This window comes from Bombina bombina, chromosome 4 (genome assembly GCF_027579735.1).
Source record: "Bombina bombina isolate aBomBom1 chromosome 4, aBomBom1.pri, whole genome shotgun sequence".
NCBI lineage: Eukaryota > Metazoa > Chordata > Amphibia > Anura > Bombinatoridae > Bombina > Bombina bombina.
In genome coordinates, this window is record NC_069502.1 from 929727422 (window position 1) to 929742788 (window position 15367).

Genomic DNA, 15367 nt, shown 5'->3' on the forward strand with positions numbered 1-15367 from the left:
AACGGAGAACCAATTGAGCAAACACCTCCGGATGGAGTTCCCATTCCCCCGGATGAAAAGTCTGACGACTTAGAAAATCCGCCTCCCAGTTCTCTACACCTGGGATATGGATCACTGACAGGTGGCAAGAGTGAGTCTCTGCCCAGCGAATTCCTCAGGAAACTGTTTCTAGGCAAAAATCAAACCAGCCATGTGGAAAAAAACTAGGCCCCAATAAGTTTTGTCACCAAACATATATAAAAACGATTAAACATGCCAGCAAACGTTTTATATTACACTTTTATAAGAGTATGTATCTCTATTAATAAGCCTGATACCAGTCGCTATCACTGCATTTAAGGCTTTACTTACATTAATCCGGTATCAGCAGCATTTTCTAGCAAATTCCATCCCTAGAAAAATATTAACTGCACATACCTTATTGCAGGAAAACCTGCACGCCATTCCCCTCTGAAGTTACCTCACTCCTTAGAATATGTGAGAACAGCCATGGATCTTAGTTACTTCTGCTAAGATCATAGAAAATGCAGGCAGATTCTTCTTCTAAATACTGCCTGAGATAAACAGTACACTCCGGTACCATTTAAAAATAAACTTTTGATTGAAGTTAAAAAACTAACTATAATACACCACTCTCCTCTTACTACGTCCATCTTTGTTGAGAGTTGCAAGAGAATGACTGGATATGGCAGTGAGGGGAGGAGCTATATAGCAGCTCTGCTGTGGGTGATCCTCTTGCAACTTCCTGTTGGGAAGGAGAATATCCCACAAGTAATGGATGATCCGTGGACTGGATACACTTAACAAGAGAAAAACTAGTTTTCAGACTTAACAGGAATATGTAGGCAATGTAAATAATGAAAGTAATTTGTTCCCCCCTCATTCCATGTGGAATTAAATATTTAGGTTTTATGTCCCTTTAAGCAATACACCACTATCCCACCAACAACTTGCAATCCCATAAAGAGAAGCTAAACGTGCTTCTTCAAGGCTATCATTACTTACCTCTTCTATGTATTCTTTTGCAAGAGGGGTTCCAGCAGTAACCTGAAAGTACAACACATGCCAAAAAATGATTAAAAGTTGAACACAGTTAACATGAAATTATTGATGCACAACCATCGCTGTCAGATTTATTATATTTTCAGTCCTGTACATGTATTAACTAAAATCATCTGCCAACAGATCTCAGGAAAAACAAAAAATGCCTTTTACACCGTTTATTATTTTTGGTTTTCTTTCAATAAGGGAAACAAATAATGTTTTAAACAAATACTGTTAACACCACCACCAGGTCACTAACCTGCAAAAAAAGTCTCTTAGGTTATTTAAAAAAAAAAAAAAAAAATACTTGCAGGAAAAGATTCAGTTGCTGACATTATGGGTAGATTTATGAAGCTACTTTCTGGGCTATCTAGAGCAGGTTTGCATAAGAGCGCCTGCTGACACATATTTAAGAAGCAGAAGCTGCTTTTTCTTCTCTGCCACCTCGGGGTGATTGACATGCCCTGCTCTAGTGTAATTGGTTGCCCAGGAGCAGGGGGAGGCATTGCACAAGAAATTTTGCCATGTGATGTAACATTGCAAGTGGTGATTGAAGGCAGACAAAATCACTATTTGTGAACCTGTCCGCCTGCCAGGATGGTACATTTTGACCATGTGATGATTGGAGTATATCAGTATAAACAAAAAATATCACTAGTTGGATGGTGTTCCTGTTTAACATATTTACTTCTTTATTAATATGTTTAAAAAACAAAAAAGAACAAACGCATAAATGAATAAAAACAACAACAACAAAAAAAGTCTCAGTATGACAATATTTACAAAAGTATATGTAAATTTAACAGGGACACCATAGTGCAAGAACGGCACTCTAGTAGAGCATATTATTTTTGCAATACTCTCCATTGAACTGTGTGTTTAACCCATGCAAAGGGATTCAACACATAGGTTAAAGGGACAGTAAACCTTAAGATTTTTCTACAAAATATTTTATTATATAAAACAACTTTTCATTATGTAATTTATTCTGTCCTCTTTTCATGTAATTTTTGGAAATTGTGGACTTTTTAATTATCAGAGTTGAAATGCACAGTGCAGATTTATCAAGGCTAACTGCTACATATCTGCTAACGCCTTTTAAGGAAAGATAACGGCAAACCAATGCACTTTATACTAAAATAATGACCGTGGCTAGCCTTGTTGTTTGCAGACACAAGCCTGAATTGGCTCGTCTAAAATAAGGCAAGGGGTGGGTGGAGTTTGGCTATTGAAAAATCAATTGCAGCAAACAAGATGTTAACTTGTTTAAAAATGTTAAGACAGAAATGCCTTGTACTTACAAGGAGTTTGCTGTCAATTTAAGCCTCGCATTTTGGGGCTTAAAGGGACAGCAAACACCTTTTAAGTACAAGGCATTTCTGTTGTCTGGCTGTAGTATAACATTAGCCAAGTCTTAACATTTTTAAAACAAGATAACATCTTGTTTGATGCAATTGTTTTTCAATTCATGAATTAGACTGTAAAACTTTCCAATTTACTTTTATCTTTAATTTATCTTTGTTCTCTTGGTATTTTCGTTGAAAGCTAAACCTAGATAGGCTCATATGCCAATTTCTTAGCCCTTGAAGGCCGCCTCTTATCTGAATGTATTTTGACAGTTTTTGACAACTAGAGGGCATTAGTTAATTTGTGCCATATAAATAACATTGTGCTCACACCCGTGGAGTTACCTAGGAGTCAGCATTGAATGGCTAAAATGCAAGTCTGTCAAAAGAAGTGAAATAAGGGGGCACTCTGTAGAGCCTTCAATATAAGGTAATAACAGTAAAAAGTAAATTTATATAAACGTGCAAAACTGGGGAATGGGTAATAAAGGGATTATCTATCTCTTTAAACAATAAAAATTCTGGTGTAGACTGTCCCTTTAAGAACAGACTGCAAACAGAAGGTAACAGATAGTTTAGAAGTTAAATGTAGAAGATAGCACAAAATCCTAACTGAATTCTCTCTGTATTAGGTCTGAAGCCTCCTACTGACCTGCAGAACGGAATCAGAGTAAGAATTAAAAAACATGAAAAGTATTGTCTATCAGTAAAGAATTTAGAGTTATAGCGGGGAAGGAATGTGGATATTTGCCAATACCAAGACAAATTCTGCTCTCTGTAAATTAATACATGATAAGATTGGCTGGTGGAGAGCCTTTACAATGAGTTTTATGTGGTGGGGGCCACTTGTTAAAGCTGATATTTCTGTTTAGGCATGTCTCGGCCATTCAATGAACCTGCTCATATACAACAGATAGGCATGTAAGAATCTTAAACAGTTATGACTATTTGTGTAGCAGTCCCCCACATTTTTTGGATTCTTGTTAAAAGCAGCATAGGGGCCAAACTGTTCCCTGGAACTTAATCACTGAAATCTTAGATTTAAAGGGCACCTAGTTTCTGGAGAGATTTTACATTTTAGGTGTCATTAAAATAAAACAGGTTCTGCCTGTGTTTATATTAGACGCGGTGCCATTTTAGGACATTTGTTGGCTTGCTTGGAGCACTCAGGATATTTTTACTCTACTATAAAGAGATGAAGAAACAACACAAACAGCACATTAAAAGTTATAAGGACAAATAAATACAGTAGAATTGTATAACCAACACGTGCATAATAAAAAAGACAATGCAATACCACTCTGAAGGAACAGATAACATTGACAAATTATAAAATTTACTATAATTTGCCATATATATATATATTATATATATATATATATATATATATATATATATATATATATATATATATATATATAAATAAAAAACACGGAAGGGGACTACACTCTCATACCGGACCCGGTACACATCCCATGACCCTGCAACATGCTAAGCCCTGGGTGCTCACGGGCACTCACAGGAAGCTGTGCTGTCCCCTGAGTCACAGGCAGTTAACCCCAGACAGGTCTGGGTGCAAGAACCATGGGAAAATTACAAAACAAATTAATACAACACACAGAGAAAGTCCAGCACTTACTTACAAGCTCTCAGCTAAGATTTAAAAGCAAAAATAGAAAGGTCAGTTACTGCATCTGGCCAAATGGGACAAGCCCAGGTACCACATCAAGGTCCTTTCCAATACCTGGGACCCTAAAACAGCCACCCAATGCAAGCTCTCAAATCCAAACAAACTGGGAACAAGGGAAGGGTGCACAGGCTTATGTAATCACCCTTTGAGAGCTTGCATTGTGTCGCTGTTTTAGGGTCCCAGGTATTGGAGCTTGTAAGTGAGTGCTGGACTTTCTCTGTGTGTTGTATTAATTTGTTTTGTAATTTTCCCTATGGTTCTTGCACCAAGACCTGTCTGGGGTTAACTGCCTGTGACTCTGGGGACAGCACAGCTTCCTGTGAGTGCCCGTGAGCACCCAGGGCTGAGCATGTTGCAGGGTTATGGGTAGGCTGACCATATTGCTGCTTTAAAAAGGGACACATATGAAAAATACATATGTCAGGGCTGTTTTCAGGGCTGTTTAAATAAATATTTTGTATAAGAACCCAGACATATGTATTTTTCATATGTGTTCCTTCTTAAAGCAGCAATATGGTCAGCCTAGTTATGGGATGTGTACCCGGTCCGGTATGAGAGTGCAGTCCCCTTCCGTGTTTTGTATATGTCTAGGGTGATTACATAAGTCTGTGCACCCTTCCCAGTTTGTTTGGATTTGAGAGCTTGCATTGTGTGGCTGTTTTAGGGTGGTACCTGGGCTTGTCCCATTTGGCCAGATGCTGTTACTAACCTTTCCATTTTTGCAGTAGGTTTATGAGTACAAGAGGAATTAATGACAAAAGGGATCTGTGCTGACAGAGGTGTTAATGTAGGCTGTATGTTACAGTAGTAGTAAGTTTGGGGCACGTTTTGTAGATTCAGACAAAATTCCAAAGAACAGGTGCAGTTATAGAAGAGTCCTGTAGGCAAGCATGTGATTAGGTCACTAGAAAGACGGAGAGGAATAGAGAAGAATGAAGAAGTAGTGGGTAGGATGCTATTTGCAGACATATGCAGAGATATGGGAGTGCTCTGTGTTATATAGGGCCTTATATGCAAGGAGCAAAAACAAAATTTATGCTTACCTGATAAATTTCTTTCTTTTGCAATGTGCCGAGTCCACGGTTTCATCCTTACTTGTGGGATATTATCCTTCCTAACAGGCAGTAGCAAAGAGAGCACCACAGCAGAGCTGTCTATATAGCTCCCCCCTTAACTCCACCCCCCAGTCATTCGACCGAAGGCCAAGGAAGAAAAGGAGAAACTATAAGGTGCAGAGGTGACTGAAGTATTCAATAAAAAATACTGTCTGTCTTGATAGACAGGGCGGGCCGTGGGCTCGGTACATCGCAAAAGAAAGAAATTTATCAGGTAAGCATAAATTTTGTTTTCTTTTGCAAGATGTACCGAGTCCACGGATTCATCCTTACTTGTGGGATACCAATACCAAAGCTTTAGGACACGGATGAAGGGAGGGACAAGACAGGAACCTAAATGGAAGGCACCACTGCTGGCAAAACCTTTCTCCCAAAAATAGCCTCCGAAGGAGCAAAAGTATCAAATTTGTAAAAATTTGGAAAAGGTATGAAGCGAAGACCAAGTCGCAGCCTTACAAATCTGTTCAACAGAAGCATCATTTTTAAAAGCCCATGTGGAAACCACCGCTCTAGTGGAGTGAGCTGTAATTCTTTCAGGAGGCTGCTGTCCAGCAGTCTCATAAGCCAAACGGATGATGCTTTTCAGCCAAAAGGAAAGAGAGGTAGCTGTAGCCTTTTGACCTCTACGCTTTTCAGCATAGACAACAAACAAAGAAGATGATTGACGAAAATAAAACTTCAAAGCACGAACCACGTCCAAGTTGTGCAACACATGTTCCTTCTTAGAAAAAGGATTAGGACACAGAGAAGGAACAACAATTTCCTGATTGATATTCCTGTTAGAAACAACCTTAGGGAGGAACCCAGGTTTGGTACGCAAAACCACCTTATCAGCATGGAAAACAAGATAAGGCGAGTCACATTGTAATCCAGATAGCTCAGAAACCCTTCGAGCTGAAGAGATAGCAACTAGAAACAGAACTTTCCAAGATAGAAGCTTAATATCTATGGAATGCATGGGTTCAAACGGAACCCCCTGAAGAACATTAAGAACTAAATTTAGACTCCATGGCGAAGCAACAGGTTTAAACACAGGCTTGATTCTAACTAAAGCCTGACAAAAAGCCTGAACGTCTGGGACATCATCCAGACGCTTGTGCAATAGAATAGACAAAGCAGATATCTGTCCTTTTAAGGAACTAGCTGACAATCCTTTCTCCAATCCTTCTTGAAGAAAGGACAAAATCCTAGGAATCTTGATCTTACTCCATGAGAAGCCTTTGGATTCGCACCAAAAAAGATATTTACGCCATATATTATGATAGATTTTCCTGGTGACAGGCTTTCGAGCCGGTATCTATGACAGACTCAGAGAAACCCCGCTTTGATAAAATCAAGCGTTCAATCTCCAAGCAGTCAGTTGCAGAGAAATTAGATTTGGATGCTTGAACGGACCTTGAATCAGAAGGTCCTGACGCAGTGGCAGAGTCCATGGTGGTAGAGATGACATGTCCACCAGGTCTGCATACCAAGTCCTGCGTGGCCACGCAGGTGCTATCAAAATCACTGAAGCTCTCTCCTGCTTGATTCTGGCAATCAGACGCGGAAGGAGAGGGAAAGGTGGAAACACATAAGCCAGGTTGAACGACCAGGGTACTGCAAGAGCATCTATCAGTACTGCCTGAGGGTCCCTGGACCTGGATCCGTAACAAGGAAGTTTGACGTCCTGACGAGACGCCATCAGATCCAATTCTGGTGTGCCCCATAGCTGAACCAGTTGTGCAAACACCTCCGGATGGAGCTCCCACTCCCCCAGATGAAAATCTGCCTCCCAGTTCTCTACCCCTGGGATATAGATCGCTGATAGATGGCAAGAGTAAGTTTCTGCCCATCGGATTATCCTGGAAACTTCTATCATCGCCAAGGAACTCCTTGTTCCCCCCTGATGATTGATATAAGCTACAGTCGTGATGTTGTCCGACTGAAATCTGATGAATCCGGCCGAAGCCAGCTGAGGCCACACCTGAAGAGCATTGAATATCGCTCTTAATTCCAGAATATTTATCGGTAGGAGGGCCTCCTCCTGAGTCCACAAACCCTGAGCTTTCAGGGAATTCCAGACTGCACCCCAGCCCAGTAGGTTGGCGTCCGTCGTCACTATAACCCACGCTGGTCTGCGGAAACACATTCCCCTGGATAGGTGATCCTGTGACAACCACCAAAGAAGAGAGTCTCTGGTCTCTTGATCCAGATTTATCTGAGGAGATAAATCTGCATAATCCCCGTTCCACTGATTGAGCATGCATAGTTGCAGTGGTCTGAGATGCAAGCGAGCAAACGGAACTATGTCCATTGCTGCTACCATAAGTCCGATTACCTCCATACACTGAGCCACTGACGGCCGAGGAATGGAATGAAGAGCTCGGCAGGTGGTTAAAATCTTTGATTTCCTGACCTCCGTCAGAAAAATTTTCAAGTCCACCGAGTCTATCAGAGTTCCCAGGAATGGAACTCTTGTGAGAGGAATAAGAGAACTCTTTTTCACGTTCACCTTCCACCCATGAGATCTTAGAAAGGTCAACACTATGTGAGACTTGGCTAGTTGGAAAGTCGACCCTTGAATTAGGCTGTCGTCTAGATAAGGCGCCACTGCTATGCCCCGCGGCCTTAGGACCGCCAGAAGGGACCCTAGCACCCTTGTGAAGATTTTTGGCGCCGTGGCCAACCCGAAGGGAAGAGCCACAAACTGGTAATGACTGTCCAGAAAGGCAAACCTGAGGAACTGGTGATGGTCTTTGTGGATAGGAATGTGTAGATACGCATCCTTTAAAATGCACGGTGGTCATATATTGACCCTCCTGGATCATTGGTAAAATAGTCCGAATGGTCTCCATCTTGAAGGATGGAACTCTTAGGAATTGGTTTAGGATCTTGAGATCTAGAATTGGTCTGAAGGTTCCCTCTTTTTTGGGAACCACAAACAGATTGGAGTAGAAACCTTGTCCCTGTTCTGCTTTCGGAACTGGGCAGATCATTCCTATGGTAAAAAGGTCTTCTACACAGCGTAAGAACGCCTCTCTTTTTGTCTGGTTTACAGACAATTGAGAAAGATGGAATCTCCCTCTTGGAGGAGAATCTTTGAAATATAGAAGATACCCCTGGGTTACAATTTCTACGGCCCAGGAGTCCTGAACGTCTCTTGCCCAGGGCCTGAGCAAAGAGAGAGAGTCTGCCCTCTACTAGATCAGGTCCCGGATCGGGGGCTACCCCCCTTGTTCCAAGCCTGGTTAGGTCTCCAGGTTGGCTTGGATTGAGCAAAGTTCCCCTCTTGCTTTGCAGCAGGGGAAGAGGAAACGGGACCACCCTTGAAGTTTCAAAAGGAACGAAAATAATTTTGTTTGGTCCTTGTCTTATTTGACTTATCTTGAGGGAGGGCATGATCCTTCCCCCCAGTGATGTCTGAAATGATCTCTTTCAGTGCAGGCCTGAATAGGGTCTTACCTTCGAAAGGGATGGTCAAAAGCTTAGATTTAGATGACACATCAGCCGACCAGGACTTAAGCCATAACGCTTTACGCGCTAAAATGGCAAAACCTGAATTCTTTGCCGCTAACTTAGCGAGATGAAAAGCGGCGTTTGTAATAAAAGAATTAGCTATCTTAAGAGCCTTAATTCTGTCCAGAATATCATCTAGTGGGGTCTCCACCTGAAGAGCCTCCTCTAGAGCCTCAAACCAAAAGGCAGCTGCAGTGGTTACAGGAACAATGCACGCTATAGGTTGGAGAAGAAAATCTTGATGAACACAAATTTTCTTTAGGAGACCCTCTAATTTTTTATCCATAGGATCTATGAAAGCACAACTGTCTTCAATAGGTATAGTTGTACGTTTAGCCAGAGTAGAAATAGCTCCCTCCACCTTAGGGATGATTGAAGATAAAATAAAACAGTTTAACAACTCTTCTCTTTACCCTTCCTGCTTAGAGCCAGCAAAGAGAATGACAGGGGGGTGGAGTTAAGGGGGAGCTATATAGACAGCTCTGCTGTGGTGCTCTCTTTGCTACATCCTGTTCGGAAGGATAATATCCCACAAGTAAGGATGAATCCGTGGACTTGGTACATCTTGCAAAAGAAATTTAGATTTTTACTGTAGAGGTGAAGGGAAGTCAGTGGGTGAATTGGCAAGACAGTGGTGGTTTTTAAGGAAATGGAATCTGGCAATGGAACTGATGATGCACTACAAAGAGGACAGATGGTAACTTGGGAAACCAGAGTGGATAGAATTGCAATAGACAAGAAAGTGAATTTGAATCTTAGCTTTGTCTTGGTCAAGAGGTGAAGTAGAGATATTTTTAAAAAGGTAGGGGGGCGGAGTTAATAGCCAGGGAGGAAAGACGTGTCCTCTGTGAGCTCTGTAAAAAGAAAGATTAAAAACAACTTTTTTGAGAATAATTGCCTAATAATTCGGTCCTGAATCTGTCCCCAACTATACCCGATCCCAACTGACTCTGTGTGAGACAAATAATAAAGCAGTATTAGACGGACTAGCATAAAAACTTTTGGGCTACACCGGAGCCGACATCAAGCCACTCTGAAGCCAGCAGTGAGAGAGCTTGGCTAGTTAGGACACAAGGACGGCCCAAGCAGCGTCGGCTGCGCTTTCATAGGTAAATAGACTGTGGGACTGAGTGGGCGGTGGGACTTGGCTTGGTGGACACCGGAGGGTCGGGGCCCCGCTCCGTGTCCACTGCCAACCCAGCTGCACAAAAACAAACAAACAACGGACTGTGTGTCTGTGTGAAGGAGACTCTGCCTAAAAGAACGCAGTCACCGCCTAGACGCGGGGCTAATTACCCACTGCTAAACTGCCGAGAAGAGGAGGGAGCCTATCGATCCTTATGGTACGAGCCTGGAGACCGGTGAAGGATAGCTGGAGGGCCGCTTAACTGAGGCAGCTGCATATACCGCTGTGTGGAAAGGCTGTGGAAAGGGATCGAAGCCTTTTTGCCTGCCCGGTTGGCCTGAGCTTCACTATTGTGCCTCGATTTGGATACACCAGACCCAGCCTGCTGCCTTCGGGTAAGACTGCTCCCCTGCATTGAAGTAATTGAGGCCCTGGTGCTCCGGAGGCTCGGGGATCTGCTCCGGCGCTGAATACCGGGCTGTGGAGTACAGAGACATATCTGCAGGGCATTGGGAGGCTGCCGTTAGGCTAGAGGAGCCGACTAATCTGCGGCCACGGGAGGGAACTGTGCTGGCCTTGTCCGGGAAGTGTGGCACCCAAATTGTGTGAAGGAGCGTGAGGAGAACCACCACAGAATCCCTACTGGAGGAAGATTTGCAGGAGAGTGCATATCTCAGCAAAAGCAGCATTGGCGCGAACCGTGGCCATCTTAGATCATTGCCGAGCACAACAAGGAGGCCTGCAATTTAGAAGTGGCTTCTGTGAGTTTCAACAGGGCAGCGGAGGTCTTTGTGCTATCTCTTGCCCATTGATAACCTGCACGCCTGATTTACAACACGTCTAGACAAGCTGAGGAGAAGGCCATTGGTGACTGACTGGGTGAGATCGTAGCCTCTGGGCTACTCTTTTGCTTCCATTTTATATAGTTGCCCTCTGTAAGCTTCACAGCTATAAGTTATAAGATATAGCCCTATACTGACTTAGCCAATCTGCTCAGGAGGGAGACTGAGCCTTTAAGATACCCCAAAAATGTACTATTATTTTCCCATTTAGATTGAGCCCAGAACAGAATTACAGTGTACCTCTGTTCACCAACAGCCTATGTTAACAGTGAAGTGATATATCACAAGAGCCCATGCTGGAACTTTTGCTCTCTCCTCTCTCCGGACACTTAAGAGAACAATTTATTTCTGTACAATAGAGGGGTGAGGGCTTGCCCACAATCCAAGTTTCTGCTAAGGAGATTGGGCTGACCCATAAATTGTTTGTGAACTTTATATGTTGGCTGCTGCGTCGGCTTACGTACCTCTGAGGGCCTTCCCCAGAGTGGATTGTTGATTTTTTCACATGTAACACCTAGCCTAGTTGGAATAACTGCAACACACTGTCTTAAACACAGGCTTACTGCAGCACACTCCTACAGACAGGCTCTTTAACACTTCTTTAACATTTCTTTCCCATCAATCCTCTTAACTTTACAAGCTGCATTACAGGAGCTGCTGCGTCAGCTAAATTGTCCTTGGGTCACCTATCCAAAGTGTAGTGTTATTGTTTTACTTATGTTAACATTTCTCCTTTTCAGGTTGCCAATACCACTTGTATTGCTTTTTGTATATCCTATTTGTTGCAGTTAACTGTCAGCGTAAACTTGTCCTCTTGTAGACTTAGATAGGGTGTGGTGGGCCCCCCGTTTCTGTTTTGTGGTGCACTACTACCAGCTACACCTTTGAAAGCCCACTGGTACCCACTTACAGCTCTTGGTACCCCCCATAGCCCTGAAATTAGAGTGACTTAACTCACTTGAACTCGCTTTTCATCTCACTTATTTACTCTCTACCCCTCATCCTTATAAGCTGCTTCAGAACTAGCCTACTGGCAATCGGGGTAATTTCTCCACCAATACAGCTCATAACAATATATTACTCAAAAGTCACAATTGCCTTAGAGTTAAATCATTATATGGTTTCCCCCACAGAGTTAGCCCTAGAGGTAAATCAGACAAGTGTACTTTTAAGAGATATCCCCTCAAGACTCTTCCTTTCCGGTCTAGCCAGTCTAGACTGGTCACCTCCACTTTCCATTTCCCCTTCCTTCGGGTCGTATCCTCTTTCCCCGAGTCGAGAGGAGGGAGGGGTTTTTTGAACCCCAAGGTAACCCACTTTTATATGATCTTTTATGTACTTTGTATTCCTGCCATCTGCCCGTAAACCAAAAAGGTTAACCTCTATTTTCTAGTCCCTCACCTCCCCGCTCTCGCCCGGCTTGTTCGGGTGGGTCACCTCCAATTCCCTTTCCCCTTCCTTCGGGTTGCATTCCCTTATTCCCTGAGGTGAGGGGCCAGTTCTGGTGTGTTGGATGAGAGTGATTACACCTAACATGTGACAGCCATAAGTTATATGACAATCAGCCCCACTCTGCAGTTTTTAGAGTAATACTTGTTATATACATGTGATTTACTAACTTTCTTTCCAGCGGAATTGTATAGAAATTTGCAAATATACTTCAGGTACCCTCTCTCTGGGGGCCACTGTCTACACTTAGCCCTAACAACATGCCACATGCAGGTAGGAAGCTTCTTAAGTCAACATCGAAATCTAAGAAGACGGTCTACGACCATTTCACACAACAGTCCAAGGGCCCAGACATGGAACCCCAAAGGGAGTTGAGTGACCCTGACTCGCAAGATGAGGAGTCTCAATCTAGTATTCAATCTGTGTCTGCCTCACAACACTACATTACTGAGAAAACGCTAAAGAAATTGTTAGCCTCACAGACTAAATTCATTACGCAGGAAATACAACAAAGTTCTGCTGAGCTCAAAAAAGAGATCTCTGAAATTGGAGAAAGAGTGGACGCTCTGGAACGAAAGCAAGATGATATAGTGGTGGACCAATCTAACCTCCTAACGTATTCAGAAAGCCTGGCCGATCAAATCTCTCAATTAGAACTCAAGTTGGCAGACGTAGAGGACAGATCCAGGCGCAATAACATCAGATTTCGTGGAATTCCGGAGTCAGTAGCGCCAGCAGAGCTGCAGGACTTTTTGAGTGAACTCTTTCATATTCTAATAGGCAACCCTGAAGGCTTAACCGATACCATGGAACGTGCACACAGGGCACTGTGCTCTAGAAACGTGGCTCCAGACAAACCGCGTGATGTAATAGTGTGCTTCCACAGTTTTCTATATAAGGACAGACTAATCCAAGCAGCCTTCAAGAAGCCACCCCTCAGTGAGAAATTTAAAGATATACAGCTCCTCCCTGATCTCTCGGCTCACACCCTTCAACAAAGAAGGCACTACCAATCTGTCACTATCACTCTACGAAAAAACAACATTAAGTACAGATGGGGGTATCCAACTCGCCTCTTCATCACTAAGGACAATCAAACCTTTGTGGCTGCAACCTTGGCCCAGGGCCTGGCTCTCCTTACCAACTGGGGACTAAGACCTGAACCTCCCCCCCCAACGGGACCCTCCCTACCCTAAGATGCGCGCCTCTGTGCCTGAGTGGACTGTCAATGACCAGAGAGTAAAAAGGGCAAAACTACCCCAACCCACTGTCACCTCTTGAACCTATGGGCCTATACCTTTCAACTTTTATTTGGGTCTAACCCGGACCCCAAATCACAGTCACTTATTGACCTTATGTTCTCATGTTTACTAGATCTATATTTGCACTACATATTGTATTTGTTTTTGTTAAGTATGTTCTGCTGATTATTGTTTACTGTCCTAGACAAGCTCTATGTTACATTTTTTACTTTTAATTTGTATTTTAGTACATATACGTTGCAGAGCGGGGCTGTTGAGGATGTTCTCAGCTCTGCACACTTTAGCTTAATTACCTGAACTGCTCCGCCCCCACATAGAAGTCCACGCCAGGACTCTTTGAGGTGGACTATTTCCACCGCATTTTTGGGTACTCTTTTTTGTGCCCTCCTATTTCCTCTTTCTCCCCCCAATACTCTTCCCTTTACCCCCCCCCCCTCCTTCACGACACAGTCTAAGTACACCATAGGGTTCTCTACCCTCATACTTTCATCTGCTATGTCCTCCATTAGACTACTGACACATAACGTTAGAGGCCTTAATTCTCCCCATAAACATAGTCTTTTGCTTAGATCCCTAAAACACCATAACCCAGATGTTGTATTTCTGCAGGAGACCCATTGGCTGGACAAGGAGCCCCTTAGGCTCACCTCCAAGTCGTATACTCATCTCGAAGCTGCTTCTTTTGTTAAAAAAGCCAGGGGAGTAGCAATTCTACTACACAAGCGTCTTTCCTTTGAACTTATACAAGTCATCAGAGACCATCAGGCAAGATATGTCATTTGTAAGCTAAATTATGTTACTTACACCCTGGCGTCTGTATATCTCCCGAACTCCAATCAGCCAAGATACCTTAAACACATCCTCCATGTCCTCTCCCAGGTCCAGCAAGGCAGGGTCCTCATAGCTGGGGACTTTAACATGGTTTGGGACCACACAATAGATAGAAGAACCATGTCTCAAAATATAACACCCTCCCCAGCCAAACAACTATCCACTAGATTCCGACAAGTAATGTCAGCCTCAGGCCTTTATGACATTTGGAGAGCCCTACACCCACGTGACCACGACAATACCCACTTTTCACATCCCCACAAACAATACTCAAGACTAGACTACATTTTCTCGACGGCTGATACCCTTGACTTGGTTAAGAAGGCCAGTATATCCCTCTGTGCCTGGTCAGACCATGATCTAGTCCAGTCTGACATAACCTCCACCAACACTACTCGTATTAGACCCAAATGGCGGTTACCCCACCAGATTCTGGAAGACGTACCCTTTAGAGAGGAACTCCGCAAAGACATTACTCACTTCATCCAAACTAATGACAATCTCTCTGTTAGAGACGATACTTTATGGGGAGCAGCCAAAGCTACGATCAGAGGTCTCCTCATTACTAAACAAGCACACCTTAGAAAGCAGGCCGGCCTCACCCTCTCACAAGCTCACATTAAGTTGAGGCAACTAGAAGAACGCAATAGAAGTACTGTCACCGCAGATACCACATCCCAAATTATCGCACTTAAGGACCACATCTCCCAGATTGAGTTACGTAGAACCCAGCTTAACCTTACCAAGCTCAAGCACTTATTCTACTATAAAAGTAATAAGGCCGATACTCTGCTAGCGAACAAAATTAGAAATAGGTTGGGGGCATCCCGAATTCACTTCATTAGGTCCTCAGGTTCCCTTCTCCAGATTCCATCCCAGATAGGCGAGGCTTTCGCTGATTACTACGCCAAGCTCTATAATATAGCCACAGCAGAGTCGCCTAGGTCCACACCTCAGGATGTTCTGCAGACTTATCTGGAGACTTTGTCGCTCCCCACACTAACTTCAGAACAACGAGACATCTTAAGCTCCCCCTTCTCCCTCCCAGAAATATTGAGAGTTATTAAGAACGCGAAGTCCTTCAAGTCCCCTGGCCCAGACAGCTACCCGGTCCATTTCTATAAGGCCTATGCACAAGAGCTTGCCCCCTTACTATTAAAGTTTTAT

General features: G+C 43.3%; 1 protein-coding gene across 1 annotated transcript in view; it reads right to left on the minus strand.

The window, feature by feature from the left end:
* Positions 1-15367, minus strand: part of MTHFD1L (methylenetetrahydrofolate dehydrogenase (NADP+ dependent) 1 like) — a 1099716-nt gene that overhangs the window by 472978 nt on the left and 611371 nt on the right. Inside the window, exon 18 of the mRNA XM_053711891.1 lies at positions 1006-1047. Within this exon, the coding sequence (XP_053567866.1) occupies positions 1006-1047 (42 nt within the window). The remainder of the gene's footprint in view (positions 1-1005; positions 1048-15367) is intronic.